General features: G+C 37.2%; 2 protein-coding genes across 5 annotated transcripts in view; both read left to right on the plus strand.

Annotated features, from left to right (window-relative positions):
- The window catches only part of si:ch211-196i2.1 (collagen alpha-1(I) chain), a 64,644-nt gene extending 58,136 nt beyond the window's left edge, over positions 1–6,508 (plus strand). For both annotated transcript variants that reach the window (XM_055040518.1, XM_055040519.1), the window contains 11 exons: positions 104–157; positions 315–368; positions 650–703; positions 1,140–1,157; positions 1,374–1,427; positions 1,930–1,992; positions 2,121–2,286; positions 3,283–3,392; positions 3,596–3,676; positions 4,771–4,953; positions 5,503–6,508. In XM_055040518.1, the coding sequence (XP_054896493.1) occupies positions 104–157; positions 315–368; positions 650–703; positions 1,140–1,157; positions 1,374–1,427; positions 1,930–1,992; positions 2,121–2,286; positions 3,283–3,392; positions 3,596–3,676; positions 4,771–4,953; positions 5,503–5,652 (987 nt within the window). In that variant the 3' untranslated portion in view covers positions 5,653–6,508. The remainder of the gene's footprint in view (positions 1–103; positions 158–314; positions 369–649; positions 704–1,139; positions 1,158–1,373; positions 1,428–1,929; positions 1,993–2,120; positions 2,287–3,282; positions 3,393–3,595; positions 3,677–4,770; positions 4,954–5,502) is intronic.
- A 919-nt stretch (positions 6,509–7,427) lies between these two features.
- Positions 7,428–20,420, plus strand: man1b1a (mannosidase, alpha, class 1B, member 1a). Of its 3 annotated transcripts, none has more exons than XM_055040525.1 (14): positions 7,428–7,751; positions 8,810–9,021; positions 10,453–10,561; positions 10,644–10,828; positions 11,737–11,882; positions 11,959–12,071; positions 13,018–13,209; positions 13,784–13,932; positions 14,007–14,195; positions 15,200–15,390; positions 15,663–15,783; positions 16,739–16,933; positions 18,456–18,587; positions 19,550–20,420. In XM_055040525.1, exons 2-14 carry the CDS (start codon positions 8,920–8,922, stop codon positions 19,757–19,759), a joined length of 2,034 nt encoding a protein of 677 aa, XP_054896500.1. In that variant the 5' UTR covers positions 7,428–7,751; positions 8,810–8,919; the 3' UTR covers positions 19,760–20,420. The 3 variants fall into 3 exon arrangements, with proteins under 3 accessions (XP_054896500.1, XP_054896499.1, XP_054896501.1); XM_055040524.1 differs by having other exon boundaries at positions 8,884–9,021; XM_055040526.1 differs by having other exon boundaries at positions 7,428–7,699; positions 8,884–9,021.
- Positions 20,421–21,198: the final 778 nt, after the last annotated feature.

The raw sequence follows: 21,198 nt of genomic DNA on the forward strand, positions 1-21,198 counted from the left end.
TGTTCCAACCTGTTCATGGAAGCATAATACCTTTAACTGCAGTTTGAAGCAAAGTTAGGGTTTTAAAACAATACAACCCTAACTCCTGCGTTTTGGTCTTCAGGGTGAGAAAGGAGACATGGGAATACCTGGACCACCTGGACCTGAGGGCAAAAAGGTACCACTGTCTTTTTAAATGGAAAAGTTTTTAACGTGTTTTTCGAGGGAGATTTATGTCCACAGGGTTTAATTTTTGAGATGTAAAGCAATAAAATGCTGCTCTGACAAGAAAAATACATAAAGAAAAGTCTGAAAAATGTTATTTAATATTCCAGGGAAGTCGAGGTCCAGTCGGTCTGACTGGTCCAGCCGGCCAGAAAGGAGAACAGGTACTTCCTAATTATTTCATATCCATAAATAAACCCTCAGTTCATGCATATCATGTATGTTTATCATTTAAATGTCACTTTTAATGACGTATTGGTCAAATATTCCTTACAGTTCTAAATGCAGATTTAATAAATCTGCAGAATGTACCAATTTTTTATTTGATTAATCATTTGTATAACTAGATTAATCGATAACTAAAGTAACCGTTGGTTTGAGCTTGGTTTGCCGTTTGTGAATTTGTCTAAAAACAAAGTTTTGGTTCTGGTTCCGGTGTTTCCAGGGAAACATCGGTCCGCCCGGGCCCAGAGGAGCGCTGGGAATGCCCGGCTTACCTGTAAGTAGCTTCTTCACATTATTGACACAATCAGATATTTACTGTCAAAAAGGTGATTGTTACTAAAACTATTTGGTGTAATTTGCAACTTATGCCACTAGATGTCAGTATATCCCACAAAATTGATTTACTTTAGTGTATTTTAGTAGAAATGATATAGTTTTAATTTTTAATATGTAGATTCAAAATCATGGACATAATTTATATGAAGAATATTTTCCATTAGCAAACTAAAATCTTAATTCAGAACAATTTATTATGTTTATTTCCTAATGGATGATAAGTAATCTAAATGTTTCTTTTCTGTTTTAAGAGTTATTAAGATCTAAATGTTAATATTGTGATTATGTGAATGTTTCATTTTATTATTTGAGAGTGAAAATAAAATTTCCACCTAAAGGACATAAAGTTTTATTTTCTCTTTGTTTGTTTGCAGGGATGGTTTGGATTAAAGGTATGATGTCATCAACAAGATATGTATGAAATGCAAATATTTTTGTTGTAAAAGTCTAAAGTGAGCATTAGAAGGTAAAAAAAGTTCTCGCCAATTTTCCTAGAATTTAGCAAATAGAAATAATTTTGTTAGTTGTAACCAAGCTAAACGTTAGCCTGGTTTTAGCGATGGTGTTTGTAGTTCTACATCTCTAAATGTTGTTTATTTTTCTGGCAGGGGTTGAAAGGTTACCAAGGTCAACCTGGACTTCCTGGAAGGAGGGGCCTCCCAGTAAGTTAACGAAATGATAGATAGATAGATAGATAGATAGATAGATAGATAGATAGATAGATAGATAGATAGATAGATAGATAGATAGATAGATAGATAGATAGATAGATAGATAGATAGATAGATAGATAGAGAGATAGATAGATAGATAGATAGATAGATAGATAGATAGATAGATAGATAGATAGATAGATAGATAGATAGATAGATAGATAGATAGATAGATAGATAGATAGATAGATAGATAGATAGATAGATTCCATTTGTGTTGGTTTTATTTTGAAGATTTTTCTGAAAGTTGTGTTTTGTAAATGTGGGATAATTGGTTGACCTTTCATGACCTTTATGAATAGCTAACATCTATTAGCTGATAGCTATTCATCTTTAACATGATGGCGGCACAAACAGAAGTTTTTTGCAGCACACACTTTTGACACCATTTCTGCTTGATTTGTTGCAGTTTGTATTTTAAGACGTGATAATTTTTATTTCTCTCCTTCAGGGCCCACCTGGAGTCCCCGGCCCCCCAGGAAAGTCACTGAACATCACTTTCACTCAGATAAAGGCAAATTAATCAGTTTTCTATGTGACATATGATCAGTATTGCAGTTTTTTAAATAAACAACTGGTCTTACCCTGGGTGGTTACAGGAACTGATAAATATCTGGGTTTTATTATCATTTCTGTATCCAGAGCCTGATGTACATGTCGGACAAGCCAAACTTCTCCCTGATCCAGACGCTGCTGGACTCCCTGCAGCAGGAGCTGCGGCTGCTGCTGGACCCTCCTGACGGGACCAAGCTGCGCCCGGCCACCACCTGCCTGGAGCTCTGGCTCTGTCACCCCGACTTCAGCAGCGGTGAGAAACGGCCCTGCATTAATGCAGCCATCGACTCATTCATGGTTTTTAGCAGCTAAGGCAGGAGATAATGTGTCCTAGTTCAAGAAGGATCGTCTCTAATATGCTAACTTTTCAAATTAAAAGATATAAACTTGGAAAGTCTGTTTTTTATTTCTTACACATATTGACATAAAAATAGAAGGAAGAAAGAGTTTAAAAACATTTATTTGTTTGTATTCCTGAATGATTGTTTAGCATGCTACGCTAAACAGCTGTAGCGTGCTAGCTACTTGCTAGCACGCTACAGTTCAACGACTCAGTATGTTTGTAGCGTGCTAGCTACTTGCTAGCACGCTACAGCTGTGTAGCGTGCTAGCTAGCAATTCTACATAGACAGTTATTTACCAACCTATGACTAGATATCTAGCTAACCAGATAAATAGCTACCCAGCCAATTATCTAGTTAGCTGTATTTTATAATCAGCTAAATAAATAGCTACATATTAGGTATTTAGCTAGCTGTCTGCTTAGCTATCAAGGTAAATAAATATTTATCAAGATATCTATCAAGATAAAACACTAAATAGATAGCTAATTAAATAGCTTAATACATAGCTATTTAGTTGGCTATCTATGTAGCTAGCTATCTATTTAGCCATCTCAGTATGTTTGAAATAGCTAAACATGTAGCTACTAGCTTTCTATATCGGTAGACAAATAACTATTTTATTTTTTAGCTATGCAATTACATATATATCTAAATATCTATGTATTTAGTGACCTAATTACATAGAATACATATAGCTAGTTATATTTGGCTATCAATAATCAAAGTTGAATTCATATTTATATGTTTAGATATCTAGAAATGTTGTTTTTCTGGCTTCTCTCCTCTTTCACAATAAGTGAGCTGTTGTTGCTTCTTGTTTCACCAGAGTTATCATCAGCACAGCGTGGCTGTGTTGATCCTTGCTGATCTCTCTGAGCTGCTGCTGTTCCCTTTCTCCTCTGCAGGAATGTATTACATCGACCCCAACCAGGGCAGCTCCGCCGACGCTCTGCTGGCTTACTGCAGCTTCACCTCCTCATCAAAACAGACCTGCCTTCACCCCGAACACTCCCAGGTATGAAACCTGCACCGAGGACGGCTGCAGGAAATTACACGACGTCTCGTTAAAGCCCCTCAGTTCAACGACTCGCAGCCCGAATATGCTCTTAGTGCCAACACTGAGGCCATAACAGAGATGATTTGAGGCAGAGTCACTCTCTCCATCTCTTTAAATGAAAAACAAACATTTTTGATTAGAAACATCGTTTTTTCCTGCAGCTGCCGATGAAAGCTTGGATGGAGGAATCAGCTGAGGATGGATCGTTTCAGTGGCTCAGCAGGTTGGATCAGGGTCATCAGGTGACTGATATAAACCTACAGCATCATGTTCATTAGTTTCTTTCATTGGTTTACCTCTTAATTTAGCAGATATTCATTCATGAACACTGGCAGGAAGACCCAGATTCCATTGGAGAGGATATGTACTATAAACTGAAACCCAGTTCTTAATGTCTGTTGATAAACAAGAAAAAAAAACATTTTCAACTCGGGAGATAAATGATGTGAAGCAACTGCATCCATATTAATAAATAAAGAAATCAGTACAAAATAACATCAATGACACAGAACTGTTTCTTTCTGGATCAAAATTAAGATTTTTAGCTGTTATTATTAAGGCTGAAGCGATTAATCATGCAATTAATTGATTATTAAAATAATCGTCAACTAATTTAATAGTTGGTTAATTGTTGACTGAAGTACAAACTCAAAAAAGGCAATTTTCTGCAAATAAATGAATATATTCAGAGCAATATTTAAGCAAATACAAATGTAAACATCATGCAGTTATGCTAAAAAAAAAACACCTCTCTGTAAATATATTTTTTCCAAAACTCCTCAAATGGCACAGTAGCTATTTAGCAATGTGTTTAGCTATTAAGCTAGCTAGATATTAAGCTATCAAGCTACGACTAAATATAGCTAGCTAGAAAACTAACTATATATTTACCTATAGCTTAAAAGAAAGCTAGCTAGATTGTTTGCTATATATGAACATATACTGTTGCTAAATAGCTGAAAAGGGCTTAATTAAGTAAAAATTGTTAAAAAAATATATATACATTTTGCAATTGAGCTAAAACTATCTTTGTCTGTAAATATGTTTTTATCAAATCTCTTCAAGTTATTTCATTTTAAGCCATAAAAGGTTGTTTTAGCTGTTCTCTTTGTTTTTATTTTCATTTTTTTATTGTATTTCTAATATTGTACAAAGAGACTTAAGTGGTTAGATGAAAAATCTGTAGAATTTGCCATATTTTCGCCCAATTAATCGTCAGTAAAATAGATTAATTATCAGAATAATCAATTAATCACCAGATCGATTGATTAATCGATTGATAAAATAATTGTTAGCTGCAGACCTGGTAAATATTAACATTGATGATGTGTTTTAGTTTTCTTATCCAGGTGAGAGTGTGGTGCAGATGCGTTTTCTGCGGCTGCACAGCGTCTCTGCGTCTCAGACGGTGACCTACTCCTGTCATCCAGGAAGCCGTCTGGGTCCGACCGACACAGAGGTGAAATTCCTCACCGATACCAGGATGCAAAGCTACCTCGGAGAGCTGAATGACTGTGTGGTATGTGGAGACAGGAAAAATATGTTTTTAGTGAACACTTAAAAACCATTACATTTTATATTTTATGCGATTATAAGTGATCTCTGTGGTAGACTAGCTACTGCTGCTAGTAGCTAAACTAACACAGCGGTGGTAGATTAGCTAATTTAAACACCTGCTCTACTGACAATCAGACTTGTTGTTTACTTTCCCCTATTTTATTATTTAACTGAACCAAAACACAGAACTCCACAGCACATCTACATGTTAAGTTTGTCATAGTCAAGCTAGCATATGTGACCTACTTCCTCCTCCCTCTCTATTATTTTTCATAATTCAAACTTTGTTCTGACCTTGTTACCTAGATTTTGCAGTGTTGACAATTAGTAGCAAAATACTGCGTCCCTTTTCTTTTATATATCAGGCGAACAGTTAAGATTTTGCGCTTTATGTTGATAACTTGACAGCTAAGACCGATGCTAGTAATCGGCTAGCAGCAGCTTTTTGCCCTGCAGCATCTGTTGCGCGCTGCAACTATTACATCAACAGATAGTTTGTTGTTTTTTTCAGCCTGTGGAGGAGACGGTTTCCGGTTCTGGAGAGTCTGTGTTGGAGTTCGAGGACCTGCAGCTGCTTCCTCTCAGAGACGTGGCGGTGATGAACAGCGGAAACTTCACGCACCAGTTCAGCTTCACCGTCGGACCCGTGTGTTTCAGCTAGAAACCTTCCGCACAGAAATCCAGCAGGATTTTAAATCACGAACTCAGAAAGATCTTCTTTCTCCAGTTTCTGGAGATTTCTCTAAGTTCCTTCTCTTTTGTTGGGGGATTGAATCCCTCGGTTTCAGTGACTCTGTTGCTTTTTTAACAGAGAAATCATTTTTGTTTACAGAGACATTCATCTGGTATAAAGTAAATTAAATATGTATGTTTTTTGTGCTGTTCACATTCGTTAGTTTGTATATGAGTCAGACGGTTTTGCTTCCAGGCCGGTTCTGTCCCACTGATGCCAGTTTATCACTTTAACTAAAAGTGCTGATCATTTATTTAAAGCTTATTCAGATGCTGTCGTCATCTCATGCATACTTGGTGCTAGCTGTTTACGATCAGTCCTCGTTTTAAAAGATGCAAAGCATTTCTGTTACATTTTGTTTCTGTATTTTGATGTACATATAAATATAATTTTTTTCTTTTACATCTCAGGTATGACACACACAGGCACTTCATCTGCTGTTGTCCCAGCATGTTTGTTTGTTTTTCTTTCTTTTTTTTTTACAGTTTTGTTAAATCTCTAAATCAAAACTTAATAAATATTTGAACTTGAGACACAGAAATATATTTAGGTTGATTAATTTGTTTTACAACTAAAAGTTATTTCTAATTTTTGGGTATGAAGGTTTTTAGATGAACTTGACTTCTAAGGAATAAAAATTAGTACCAGTATTATTGAGAAGCAATGTGTCGTAAAATTTAGGGAATGTTGTAGTAAAAGTAAATTATATGCTTTTGTTTTGATGATGAAACTTTGAAACAAGGTGGGTTGATATGACGTTTTAAAGTGATTATAAACAGATTCAATTTCTGTCAAAAATATGAAAACAAAAAGAAAAAATAAATTTTCTGGGAAAAGTTCATTCATATGCTCCAAAAGTTGAATATTTCAAATTAAACTCACCTTTTTCTGAACTTAGAAAACATTTTTGAATTCATTTATTTTTTTAAAGTTAAAAAAATTTCTTGGAAAATTTAAAAAAATGAAATTAAATTGGGGGTTAATGTCAAAATATTTTCATGCAAATTTTAAACTTTTCAGATTCAGAAATTTGCAGTTTTTTAAAATTATTTCTGAGACCAATCTCAAAATTTCTGGCTTACTTTCTTGCAAATTATCAACTTTTTGAGCTCAAACATTTCTGAGAATAAGACCAGAATGTTTGACCTTTTTAGCGAATTGCTTTTTCTCCCTTTAGTTTTGTACACTAGTCTAATCTGAGAAATTCTATTTAGTTTCTTACTAGTTTTTAGCTGTAATAATCTAAATTAATAGAAATTAATGTTTGAAGAGTATAAGTGTGATGAATCTAAATCATGTATTTTAATATTCTGATTGATGAAGCAACAAGAAAAGTTTTAGCTCTACAAATAAAAGGCTAACTCATGTAGAGATAATAAAATAGGAATAATTGGAATAACCTGACATATATATATATATATATATATATATATAATATATATAATATATATATATATATATATATATATATATATAATATATATATATATATATATAAAACTATATATATAGGGAATCCCTTTAATTTTTTTAGAAAAAAAATCCACTTGTTTTAATTGTATAATATAACTACAATAAAAACATATTTAATCCTGTAAAAAGCTAATATTTACATATTTTGGGGTTTTTATAGAAACCCTGGTATTGAAATGGTTAACGTCCTTACGTTACGCAGGTCACGTGACATACGTCACCACCGGGTCGTTCTTTTCCGCATCTCTAACTGGTGGTTCATTCTGTAACTTTAGCATTATTTTCCCCCGGTTTAACCCGCTTGTCGTCTCAGGTAGCAGCTTTTTGTTGGGTGTAAAAGTCGTAGAGGTTCCTTTTTTCTGCTGGTCTGCGGTTCTGGACCTGAAAAGGTTTTGTTTTTCATGCGGAAGCCACTGGAAGAGGCGGGCTAGCCTCTGGAAGCTAACAGCTGTTTGGGTTTCAGCAGCGGAGAGTCGCTGTCAGGGAGCCGAGCTGCCAAAAGGTGACAGGGAAGAAAACAGGCTTTAACCGGGGGACTGTTCTGTCATCTGCTGGTAAAATGGTTTTATTCTGATGAAATTATGCAATAAAGTAGCTCAGAAGTTAGCCTTAGCCAGTTTAGATCATTGAGCAGTGTGCTGCATACAATACAATTTGTAATATAGTGATCTTAAGTTTTATTGTTCCGTATAATCGTATAGTATCTTGACTTTACGAGCAATTAATAACCTCAGTTCAGTTTAAAATGTGCGAAACAAGATAAGAGCCACTAAAGAAGAAAACAAATCATATTGACTTTTTTTTGTTTTGGAGAATGAATCCAAATTATGAGAAAAAAATTGTAAAAATCCTGGAGGAGAAAAATATAAATTCTGGTGAAAGAAGTCTAAATAATGAATGAAAATATGCCAACATTTTGGGGGAAAAAATCTAAATTACAGAAAAAAATAAGTTAAAATTCAAAGAGGAAAAAAGTCTAAAATATGGGAAAACAATTGTCAAAATTCTAGGAAAAAAAAATCTAAATTTGGAGGGGAAAAAACTAATAATTGTGGGATAGAAAAATCAAAATCCTTGGGGAAAATGTCATAATTCCATGGAGGGAGTCCAAATTATGAGGGAAAATATGCCAGAATTCTGTGGATTAAAAATACAAATTATGGAAAAAAAGAAATAAAAAATATAAGAAAGAAAAATGAATCCTTAAAAAAAAGAGTTTAAAATTAGTCAAAATTCTTAGAAAGAAAAATTTACATTTGGAGGAAAAATGTCAAATTTTGGGTGGTAAAAGTCCAAATTATGAGAGAAAATATGCCACCATTCTGGGGAAGAAAAACCCAAATTATGGTGAAAAATAAGTCAAAATTCTGAGAGAGAGAAAAATCTATATTCTAATTTAAAAAAGTCTTAAATATGAGAAAAATTGTCTACATTCTATAAAATAAAAATCTAAATATTGAAGAAAAAAAGTCAACATTTTGAGAAAAGTCCAAATGATGAGAACAATATGTCAACATTATGAGAGAGAAACGAATAAATTCTGAGGGAAAAACATTCTGGGGGAAAGAGTCCAAATGTTGGTAGAAAACCTAATTTGTAGTTTCATGTGAAGTCTCCACAGTCAGTGACGATATTGGGAGCCATGTCCTACCTGACAGCTTTGCTCTGGGTTTAACTCGTCGCCAGGTTCTATGACCTTTGACCCCATTATCCAGACCGAGGATGTACCCGCCTCCCAGGAAAGACTTCATCGCGTTGACCCTGAGCGACCCCCACAGTCACACCTACAACAACGCCAAACACCGGAGACAGTCCTGCTGGAGGGTGAGGACGGTCGCCAGGGAAAATCCAAATTTATCTCCATATTTCTGCATATTTCATTTATTTCCTGTTGAAAATATGCAAAACATAAACAATCAAAACAAAAAAAGGGGCAAACTGAAAACAAATGAGGGCAAGTGTGAGCAGCAGAACCCAGTAAATCTCCCTGACGGGAAGTAAACCAATGTTTCATAATTTGTCCTAAATGGCGTTTGGGCGCCCACTGAGATATTTGTGGTTTTGTGCAGGAAAAGATTATTCATGTGAATTATTCCTGCTTCTCTGTAGTGAAGAGTTTCATCCTCCGAGTTTCATCCTCCTTCCCTTCTGGTGGTTTAAAAGCAGGAGCTTTCAGTTTCCTCCATGTTGAACTGGTCCAGCAGCTCCCTACCTGACTGGCCTGTTTGTTATCTGAGAATCTTTATTTGTGAGTTTCTTCAGGCTGTTTTTACACCTGATAGTCCAGCAGCTTTTGTTCTACTTGAGAACAAAGTTGCAAAATTTGTTACATTTTCAGCTGCTGCCATTCTCTTTCATACTGCACTGAGTCAAAGAAACTAATTAAAAAACCTGTTCCCCTCCTTGCCTGCGGGGGCGCTGCACCACAAGGCACTGAAGAAAACATGAAAAACTCTTCCTTCTTCACCAAATAGAATCAAAAATGGCTGTAAGATTTCTATTTTGAGAAATGAGTTATTTCTCCTGCTAGCCCAAGGTTAGCATGTTTGTTTTGGTTGTATTTACCCATAATGCCCTGCTCAGTAGTCATCTCCACTTCAGACTGAAAAGAAAGCCTGAAGATGCCAATGGGAGGTTTCTGGATTGCAGAACTTTAGTTTTTCAACATTATCATGATAGATGAGTGCAGATCTCTGTCTGCGGCTGAATGAGATGTGATAACGACGAGGGGTTGAGCAGCGCTGCGCCCCGCGCTGACTAACTGCATCTTCCCACCTAAAATAAAACCATTGATGTTGGTTTCATTCCAACCAGTCTCCAATTGTTTTTGCAAATCAGGTCTATCTTTATTTAGTTTATAAATTACAAACAGTCCTAAAACATAGTTGTTGTTTTTGATCTCTATGTGCAAACGCTTAGAAAACAGTTTCAGAAACTGAAAACAACTCAAAATAAACTTGTTTATGGTTTATTATGAGTCACATTTAAAAAAGACAGTGCCACATTTCACATTAGAAAGAACAAAGACAGTGAATATTTAAATTTTAGACTATTTATTAAGATGGTATTAATGTGGGGTCAGTTTTACGCTAGGTAGGTAAGTGATATTGAGCCTGAAAAAGTTTGGTAAATAAAACATTAGATGAAGAGAGGTTGTACTTTTTCTTAGCTTTCAGATGAAACCAAGGTGATGTTGGAGTTATTCTTGTAAGTCGAGTTTCATTTCATTTGTCCGTTTTTGTTTTGTTTTCTCAGAAATGGAAGCAGCTTTCTCGGCTGCAGCGGAGCCTCATCCTCTTCCTGCTGGCTCTGCTGCTCGTGTTCGTGCTGCTCTCCTTCTCCAGCGTCGCGGAGCAATGGAGAGGTGAGAGGTCAAGCCAGGCGCTCGTCTCCATCAGTTTAGTGCAGCATTTGGTGATTTTCAGCTAATTGGGTAAGTTCTGCAGGGCTGTCCAATAAGGAGGACTGGCTGGAGCTGGGTGACAGAGGTCTGGTTCTCCCGGGTCTGAATCCGGTTCTGAGGCCGGTTGAAGGCAGAGGTCCGGTAGCCGGGCCCCATGCGGAGCCAGCTGAAGACCCGATGGAGCCCAGAGAACCAAACATCCCTGTTTTGGCTCGGCCGCCCACCAAGGTGGGATTTTATTTCTAAAAGAGGAGCTGAGTGAATATTCATGATTTCAAATGGTCATGGCTGCAACTTCCAATTAAATTATAAATCAGTTATTATGAAGATTAATCAATTATCCTGACAATTAATTAATCACTCTGACTATTGAGCGATTATTCTCACTATTAAATGATAATTCTGATGATTATTTTGGTGATTAATTGATCATTCTGATTATTTTTTCAATTGCTTGTAAAAATAAAAATGTCACAAACCACTTAAGCCATTTTTATACCATAATAGAAAAACATTAAAAGGTGCAAATAAACAAATAATTCAAACCCTTTTTTGATAAGAAAATCAATGTCTTATTGTGATAAATCAGTTATTAAAAAATAATACTAATCTAATTTAGTAATCCATTTATTATACTCAAAAGACGGCCATTCACTGAAAGAGCAACACTCAGATAATTAATTTGGCCAAAACTGTCCAAAAAATATAATGATTTTGCATTAAAGATTTAAAAACAATATGTCATTGTTAGACAAACACAGAGCCAACAAAGACATTAAAAATACCAGCTGTATGTTTTGGAAAACCAAAATTAAATGAGCTTATCACATAAACGATGCTTTTTATTTACAGTGATGGCAGCAGCTCCATGAAACGGTTAATATGACTCAGGATGCAGGATTTAAATAGCTGCTGTTTCTGTGGAAAAGTGTCGGATAGAAAAGACTGATGAGTCATGATGGGATTGTTCAAACCTGCATGAAGAGGCCCGACATCAACATAGTCTGAGAATAAAACAGGCTGCAGAAATATTCCTGACACAAAAAGCTCTAAAGAAATGAGGGATATTATTGAATTTATACAAGAAAGTGTTTTATATTTCTTTTTAAAATCTGTTTCTGTGTTTTCACCAACAGAGGAAGCCATTTTTCAACAACAGAGCTCCACCAAACTCCCGAAAAGATGAAAATGCTTTGGACACGGTGAGCGACGCAAAGCAGAACCAGGAAGTGGTTCGGGAAGAAGCTGGCGAGGAAAAGGAGGAGGAGAAGAAAATTATCAGGTAATGTGATTTTTTTTTTTTTAGGAAAAGAAATGTCTAGAAGGCGTGTTTAGATGTTGGTGTTGTCGCCATGCAGCTGGAGAGGAGCGGTGATCGAAGCCGAGCCGGCCACAGAACCTCCATCCAATCAGAAAGAAGCCGTGGAGCCTCGAGCGCCGGCCGGACCTGCAGCCTCCGTCCATCAGCAAGGTCCAACTACATCTGCTTCTTTTCACCTCTGATTGTAATAAACAGGAAGTGATGAGTTCAGAAGTTTCCAGTTTGTTGCTTGAAGAAGAAGAGAGCAGATGGTTTTTAAATCCGTCTGAATGTCCAAAAACGAGCCGAGTTAATATTTATGTTTTTAATCTTTATAACTGAATCTATTATTGTTAGATTTATTTAGGGCTGCAACTACCAATTATTTTAGAAATAAATTATACTGAAGATTAATCGATTAGTCTAATAATTGGTTGATTATTATGACAATTATCCAGTCATGGTGACCACTAAACAATTATCCTGAAGAGTAATTAGTTTGATGATCAGTCCATAATTCTAATTGTTTGATCAATTATTTTGACCTCTGAGCAGGTAGACTGGTGATTAATTGATTTGTCTGATCGACTATCTCATGATCAACTGATGATTAATTGATAATTTTGACAATTAGTTGATTAGTCTGATGATTAATTTATTCTCACAATTAATTGATCATTGTAACCACTAAACAATTAATTAGTTTGATTATTAATCGATTATGATAAACAATAACTGATTATCCTGATGAGTAATTGATTAATGATTAATTGATTAGTCTGATGATTGATCAGGAAATCCTGACGATTTTCTGATTAATTGTCAGGAAATCAGTTTTCCTGACTATTAATCAATAACTCTGACAATTGATCATTTTGACCATTAATTTGCTAATCAAGTTGCATTTTGATGATTAATCGTTTCTTGTGGTGATCAATTGATTATTTTTACAATTGGACAGTTTTTAAAACCGTCTACATGTTTCTGCCCTTACAGCTGCATTCTGGGGGTTTTGTTTATATATTTTGTAATGTTGGTTTTCAAATATTTTGAAGATTTTCTTTGACTCGGCGAGGAACTGTAGACCTAAATGAATCGTCCCTGTTTTTAAATCCAGTTACCTCTGGAGCGGCGGAGCGTCTGGAGGCCGTCCGTGATGCCTTCAGGCACGCTTGGAAAGCCTACCGGGAACACGCCTGGGGTCACGATGAGCTCAAACCCATTTCCAAGTCATTCAGCGAATGGTTCGGTTTGGGCCTGACGCTCATCGACTCTCTGGACACCATGTGGATTATGGGCCTGAAAGAAGGTATTTATTTCACTTTTTGTTCCACACAGAAGGTTTTAAACTTATTGGTCAACATTTACATCCTTAATATTTACACTTTTGAGAATATAATTAATCTCTGTGGTCAGAGATTAATTATAATCCCGTCCCCATCTGCCTGCTGGAGGCTAAAAGCTGCTAGCCGGTAATGACTAGCATTAGCTGTTAAATTGCCAACATAATCTTAAATATACCCCTGATGTATGAAAGAAAAATGGATCCACTGCTTTGCTACACTACAAAAACTCAGTAATAAGGTCAGGAAAAAGTTTTGATTAAGAAAAACATATCGAGGGCGAAGGAAGCAGGTCAGACATGGAGAGTGAAAAAGAAGAACATGAGTGGTTTAGTTCTTCAACAGTTTCCCTGCATTGTTTTTAGCTTTGCTGTTTCCCACTGCACTAAACTAGTAATAGCTACATGTACAGGTTTAATTTTTTTAAAGAGTTGTTCTACCGCGGCCTTGGATGGCATCACCTTTTGTCCCTCCTGCGTTGTGCGCCTGTGTGAAATGTCCGGATGTAAACAATAACATGCAACGGCTCTGTTGATGCAGAATTTGCTGAAGCCAGAAACTGGGTGGAGAAAGAGCTTTCATTTGACAAGAACGTGGACGTGAATCTTTTTGAGACCACTATTCGGATTCTGGGCGGACTGCTGAGCTGCTACCACCTGACGGGAGACCAGCTCTTCTTTGATAAAGCTGTAAGGAAATTTTTATTTCAACATCAAGAAAAACATCTTCAGTTTTTAATTAGATTATCTTCCGTCCCTTAAAGAAAGATCTGGGCTCCCGACTGATGCCAGCCTTCAAGACGCCATCAAAGATCCCGTTTTCAGACGTCAACATCGGGAAGGGGACGGCGCACCCGCCGCGGTGGACGTCAGACAGTACGGTGGCCGAGGTCACCAGCATTCAGCTGGAGTTCAGGGAGCTGAGCCACCTCACCCAGGACCCCCAGTACCAGGTCTGGACCACAAACTGGGACCACATGGACCTTCTGTTGCAGCTTCCGCCAACAAAATCAATCCAAACACATTAGGGTGATGACTACCGATTGTTTTAGTTATCGATTAATTGATTGTTCTGATGATTAATAGATTAATCTGGTTTTAAAATTGACATATTTGGCATATTTTTCATTTAATCCCTTGTAAACAGTATTAGAGATATATTAAAAGACGCAAATAAACAATTCAGTTCCTTTTCAAAATAACATGGAATAAAATGCAGTAACAGAATTCCTTCAGTGAACTCTCGATCTTTTCTAGCAAAAGATGCATCTGCAGCTAGAAAAATACTTCTGCGCTCAGATTTAAGTGTCTTAAAAATTAATTTTCAAGTTGATGTTAGAAGTATTTTTACCAGATGATCCATCCTTTGCTATAAATGATAAAGGGTTCAGTAAAGGAACGCTCTTAATGCGTTTTAGGCAATAAAATGTTAATTTTCTAAAAATAAATTTGTTTGCATCTTTTTCTAATATTGCATAAAAACAGCTTAAATGAAAAATTTGCAGAATGTGCTAATTAGTCTGATGAATCACTAGAATAATCGATTAATTGTTGAGTTCTGCTAATATATTTAAATATTTGTCATTTTAAATTAGCATAGTTAAAAATGCTAACTCTAAATGCTTTTTTTTTTCAAGTAAAAATGGTGTTTGTTTCTCATGTTGCTTGAATAAGTAGCACTGTTTACAAATTTCTGCTCCATGTGATCAATCATCTCTCCATATATGGTCAAGCAGATTCTGCTTTTTTAAAGTCACAGAAACATCAGAAAAGTTGTGATTTATCAGCTGGTATTATAAATATTCACACAAAAATGTGATGAAATCAGGTTCTTAAAGTTACAGCAGCATTCAGGAATATCTGATGTCTTCCTTCTGATTAGCTCAGATGTTAATGATGCTAACTATTTTAGCTCCAGTCATTAATCTCGTTTGGTTCCTTCCTGTTTTCCTGCCAGGACGCCGTGAATGAGGTGATGCGGCTGGTCCACAAGCTGCCAGGAAAACACGATGGCTTGGTTCCCATGTTCATCAACACCAACAGCGGCCAGTTCTCCCATAAAGGCGTGTTCACGCTGGGCGCGCGGGCCGACAGCTACTACGAATACCTGCTGAAGCAGTGGATCCAGGGCGGGAAGACCGAAGACGAGTAACGCCTCGTTTTTTATCTCCTAAACCAAAATGTACCGACTTGAACATCACTGAATCCATTATTATTATTATTATTATTATTATTATTATTATTATTAAATTTGCAGTTGCTATTAAATCTATATTTAAAAGCACAACATTAAACCCCAGCCTCCTACCAGTAGATCAAATCCACAAATATCTGCGAGTATTCAGAGTTCCTCATGAAACATGTTGGGTTCCAACGTAAAGGTCACAAACGGCGTTTAACCCTCCTGAATCTGACTGCAGGCTGCTGGAGGATTACCTGCAGGCGGTGGAAGGAGTGAAGAAGCACCTGTTGAGGCAGACCGGACCCGGCAGGCTTACCTTCATCGGGGAACTCTCCCACAACCGCTTCAACCCCAAAATGGTACCAATGGAGGGTCATGGGAGGGTCACATTTCCGCTAACGTTGTAACCGACAGCCATCTTGGTAGGCAGTTGCTATGACAGCAATAAACAAACGACACGGTTAGCGCTAGCTCTCCCTTTATTCCTAGTTAGCTATCAAACAACGTTAATACATTAGAACTATTTTAGTACTCTACCTACTTCAGTGTAATACTAAGGTAATATCAGAGATATTTCTGTAGCACTTACTGCTGAACTAGCTTAACTAATGTAGCTTTTATCTGCTAGCTAAGTCAGACTTATGTGTTTATTACTACATGTCCTTATTCTTCCTGTCACCAAACCTTGTTATTCAGTTCATACGTTCTTTACAAATCTGTTTAACTATTGGATGGATTTCCTCCATCTTCCTGATCATGAGGTGATCAACTTCATCGATCGCCAGCAGCTTGTCCACATCGTCTGATATATTTTCTTGTCCGTCTCATACGGGTCGATCCTGACGGCGGCCATTTTGTTCATGTATCAAGAGGCCCCACACATTTTCTTTTTGTTGGTCTGGAAGCCATTGGTATTTGTTTGTTGTGTTACCACTCCGTCACCAGTAGGGGCAGTAGCAAACCCGAAAAGACCCAAATAAGGAGCAGATTTAGAGGGACACAGAAACGTACAGAGTTTGTTTAGAACTGTGAGCTGAGCTGAAATAAATAAAACAGAGAAGTTCAAATACATGCTGAGAGTGAAGCTGATTCATTAAGGTGAAAATATATCACAGATTTCAAAAGAAAATAAAAACAGAAGGAGAATAATATAGGAAATGGCGCCCCCTTCATTTCTGGAGTGCAATGGTTCCATTTTCTAATATGGTATTGGTCTGCCGTGGGGTCAAAAGTTCAGATTAAGGCAAAAAAAATAATCAGATTTAACAGATTTATTTCCTGCAGTGAGCGTCTCTCTTTGTCGCCGCCCTGCAGGACCACCTGGTCTGCTTCCTGCCGGGGACTCTGGCTCTGGGGGCGCACAACGGCCTGCCGCCGGACCACATGGACCTGGCCCAGCAGCTGATGGAGACCTGCCACCAGATGTACAAGCAGATGGAGACGGGCCTCAGCCCAGAGATCGCTCACTTCAACATGCAGGGCAGCGAAGGCCAGGATGTTTCTGTGAAGGTCAGGCCGAGTTTATTTTCATATCCATGAATCACCATTATCATGTTTTCATTTACAATAATGGATTTTTAAAGAGATCTGAAAGACACTGCAAAAATACTAAATCTTACCAAGAATCTTTGGTCTATATTTTTATAAGTTTTAATGTTCCTCATATTAAATATACAATATATAAAAATGTTTCATTCTATGGCAATTTATTTTACTTATAACTATTTTAAATGGCTTATTGACATAAAACAAGCTGCTATTTCTTGCTGAAAAGTAACTTGTAAGTTAGTTTTGCCTTATTTTACGTGTACTTAGACATCTGCAGTAGAAACTGGACCGTAACTTGTTGGTCAGGTTTTGTGTTTTTGTAGGGTAATTGGTGCGAATCCGCCTGAGATGCTCCAGCAGGTCTGATGAATCAGATTTTTAATCAGCCGCTCTGCGTTTGTTTGAGCGCGGCCATCCCGCTCTCCTCAGGCCTCATTTGGTTTCTCATTTGCAGCTCAGAGTTTCTCGCGGCGCTGAATATTTCTCCATTTACTCCAGAGATAATTAAACGCTGTCTGAGTTCATTCAGACCCAAAGAAACGACGGAGTGATCACAGATTTAGAGATATAGCAGCTTTAAACACCAGGATGATGATGAACAACTGGACTCTTCATCAACAGAAGCTTTCTATCCAGAAACAGTCTGAAAGATGTCAGATTATTGACTCCAGAGGATGCAAAGAGACATCCAACCATTTGTTCAACCAACTGACAATTCAACCAACCAACCATCCATCCATCCATCCGCTTGTTCATCCAACTATTGATCCAAACAACCATTAATCTACCAACCAATCATCCAACCGTCCATGTACCCAGACTGTTGCTTGTGTGTTGTCCAGCCAACCAACAAAACATCCATCCATCATTTATCCATCATCTGTTTATCCAACTATCCCTCCATCTGTCAGTCGTTCTTTCTCTTTCAGATTTTTGCAGGTTTTGCTGAAAGTTTTGACTGTTCAAAGTAAAATGTTTGTGAATCAAATCATAAACACTAATAAAAGATGCATTCAGTTTATCTGGCTGATGAAACTGAAGCCTCTGGCCGCTCCTCTTCTCCTTCTGTGCTTTTGTTTGATTTTTTTAAACGTTGAGATCGGAGAGCGACGCGGTCCGTCAGGCAAACCAAGCAGAGACGAAACGTTGATGCATGGAGAGACCGTTTAAAAATGCTTTATACATCGATCAGTTGCTGCTCTGCCACTTTGTTCCATCTCTACTCCTTCATCTGGACCCACCCACTCAGTCTGGGGCGAACGCTGACTCATGTCACCCAAAAGTTTTCAAGAGCTGCTGAAATTCCCTCTAAATTGCTAAGCTAAAGATAAGGATAAGCACTGGATAATAAGAATGACCTGCTGCTGGTTTTCATCCAGTCCTTTTGAATCCACAAGCAGCTTTAATGAAGTTGTGTCCAGTTTCTCTGCTTCCTGTCAGCTTTTTCACGGTCAGACTAAAAACAGTGATTGCTGTCCTGCAGCCTGCCGACAGACACAACCTGCTGCGCCCGGAGACGGTGGAGAGCCTGTTCTACATGTACCGCTTCACCAAGGATGCCAAGTACAGAGACTGGGGCTGGGACATCCTGCAGAGCTTCAACGCCTACACCAAGGTACTGACCAGCTCCGCCGATGCATTCCTGTCATTTCAGATTCACTGAACATTATGCTGAACCAGGGCGTCCAAACTTTTTGTCACTTCGACCAAAATCATCAAGTCTAACAAACTTGAAGGCTGAAAAGTATATTTCTAATAAAAACTTCTACTGTTATGTAGTACTTTATATTAGTAATAGTCTTTTTTCTTTTTGTCAAAAAGACATTTGTAAGCTATTGTAGAGCCTGAACTAAAAGAGGAACTATTATGCAAAATTCACATTAAATAAAGAAAGCACTTAGCTGGTTTTAGCCATTGAGTCAAAGTTTTTGATGTCTGGAAAACGAGACGTTTCTAAAACGTCACAAATAATCAGGAAGTGCCCCGTTACCTAGCAACAACAGCAGAAATAACCCTGTTACCTACTGGAGTTTGTTTTACCGCTGTGTGTGCTGTATAATGGCTGCTGGAAAAGAGAAGTGTTTTATCGTTTACTTCCCATCCGGAAACCACTTACTACATTTTTGTTTGTTGTTCAGGAGGCTCTACTAATGCTTTTCAAAGATGTACGGTTATGTGATTGCTCATCTGTTTGCAGCCATTTTTATGTGCGAATGTAAACATCGAGTTGGGGGCGTGGCCAGCAGCAGCTTATTCTGATTTAAAGTGAAAAGACGCCCTAAAACAGCTAAACTCTAATGGTCTAAGAATGATTTTGTGCTCTAAATGTAATGAAAACAGTGAACCTGTTGAAGGAAGCCTGATGGTTCACCTTTAAAGGAATTAATTTGAACTGATTCTGTAGGATTTTTGACCAAAGCGGCTGTTTCTTGACCTCTGACATTTCCTCAACTGGTAAAAATTTGATTATGTTTCATGTTTGACTTCTGGGGGAAAACTCAACATGGATCAAAATGGATTTTTCAGCTTCCCAATGGAAGCATTAATCACCTGACCACACGTCTTCTCCAATCGCAGGTCCCCGGCGGCGGCTACACGTCCATCAACAACGTCCGTGACCCCGCTAACCCCGGCCCCCGGGACAAGATGGAGAGCTTCTTCCTGGGCGAGACGCTGAAGTACCTCTACCTGTTGTTCTCCGACGACGAGGAGCTGCTCCGTCTAGACAAGTACGTCTTCAACACCGAGGCTCACCCTCTGCCCATTTGGCCGTCTCCGCCCAAATGAAACTCGGAGAACCACAAGGTCCGGGTTTCGGCCTCCTTTATTTTTCCTAAGGAAAAGGTTTCATATCTGAGCTGAACTCGGATCAGAACACTTTGTTACGACTCGATTATCGGTTAATGACTGTATATTTTCTAATTGTGGGTTATTATATGAGGCGGAAATCACTCATTAGTGCTATTTAATGTCTGACTCGTACATTTAGTGCTGATTTATCACATCTGTGGGTAAATTATGGAGATGTTTAATCAATGAATGACTCAAGCTGACGTTCTTAATGATCCAGGTTCTTCAATGAATGTAGTTTATTTTCTTTCCGGGTTAATTTATGTTTATTTATTCGGGTTTCATGGATGTTCCTGTTTTTATGTTACTTGAAAATTCACTTTATATGACATGAAGGTTTTATTAAACTGTCTGGACCTGAGATGGACTGGCAATCAACTCTGACCTGGAAGAAACTTGTATAGAAAATATTGTTGAAGGTTCAATAGAGGAAAAAATAATTTTTCCTCCAACAAAGTGTTACGACTATCGTATGTTGAGATTTTTCACAGAAATTTTCGCAAAAACCAACAAATCCCTGCATTTTTGTGATTGTGATTTTATTGCAAATTTTACAGAGAAATTGTCAGTCATTGTATTAAAATTGTACAAACTCCCACCTGTAGGTGGCAGTATTTCTTTATTGTACTACTCTACTACCTCAGCTTTAATTGATGTCAAATTAACAAAAACATAAACAGTCACATTTACCGTCATAAATAAATGCAAAAGACGCAACAACACGTCATCCGTCTGAGTTACAGGAAATTAGCGCAAAAATATCGCAAAGCACCACGTAATCAATGATTTTGATGGCAAAAAAATTGCAAAATCAATCGCAAAATCTTGGAGTTACAAATAAATATAGTAAATTGTCCACAATACAATAAATTTTAACCAAACTTCTCAGAAATGTTCAGATTTATTTTACATATTTACAAGAAAAAACTTTGATTCTTTCCAAAAGGCACAAAGCATCGGCTAATTTTAGCTTTTATTTTGATTTCTGAATTTTTTTTACTTGCTCTTTTTTTTTCTCTTATAAACATAAAATTAATCTAAAAATTTCCAAGGGTTTTTGGCAGAAAATCATTGTCTGTGTATAATTACTGTAATACTTTTTCACTTTTTTCTGAAAAAGAAAAAAAAGGTTTGGAGGATCAAAAGACACATTTAGATGTTTTTTTTTTAAGTGAAGTAAACTAATGAGTAAATAATGAAGAATCCAGATATAATGTAATAAGTTTACATCAGTTCAACAACACTTGACTTCTTAAGGCTGGATTTGATGAAGGTTAATCTGTACTGGCAGTTTGTAGATTAGGGTGATGGTAAAGAGGCCTTCCAACCTCAGAGATGAACCATTAAGATCCGAGTTTCAACTTGCAAAAAGCTGC

The sequence above is a fragment of the Poeciliopsis prolifica genome, unplaced genomic scaffold (genome assembly GCF_027474105.1).
Source record: "Poeciliopsis prolifica strain line A6 unplaced genomic scaffold, Auburn_PproV2 SCAFFOLD015, whole genome shotgun sequence".
NCBI classification, from domain to species: Eukaryota; Metazoa; Chordata; class Actinopteri; order Cyprinodontiformes; family Poeciliidae; genus Poeciliopsis; species Poeciliopsis prolifica.

Coding starts and splice junctions, on each gene's coding strand:
- man1b1a (XM_055040525.1), top strand. CDS start 8,920: ATGTACCCGCCTCCCAGGAAAGACTTCATCGCGTTGACCCTGAGCGAC. Junction 9,022..10,452: donor GGAGACAGTCCTGCTGGAGG/GTGAGGACGGTC, acceptor TTGTTTTCTCAG/AAATGGAAGCAGCTTTCTCG. Junction 14,196..15,199: donor CCCAGGACCCCCAGTACCAG/GTCTGGACCACA, acceptor TTTTCCTGCCAG/GACGCCGTGAATGAGGTGAT.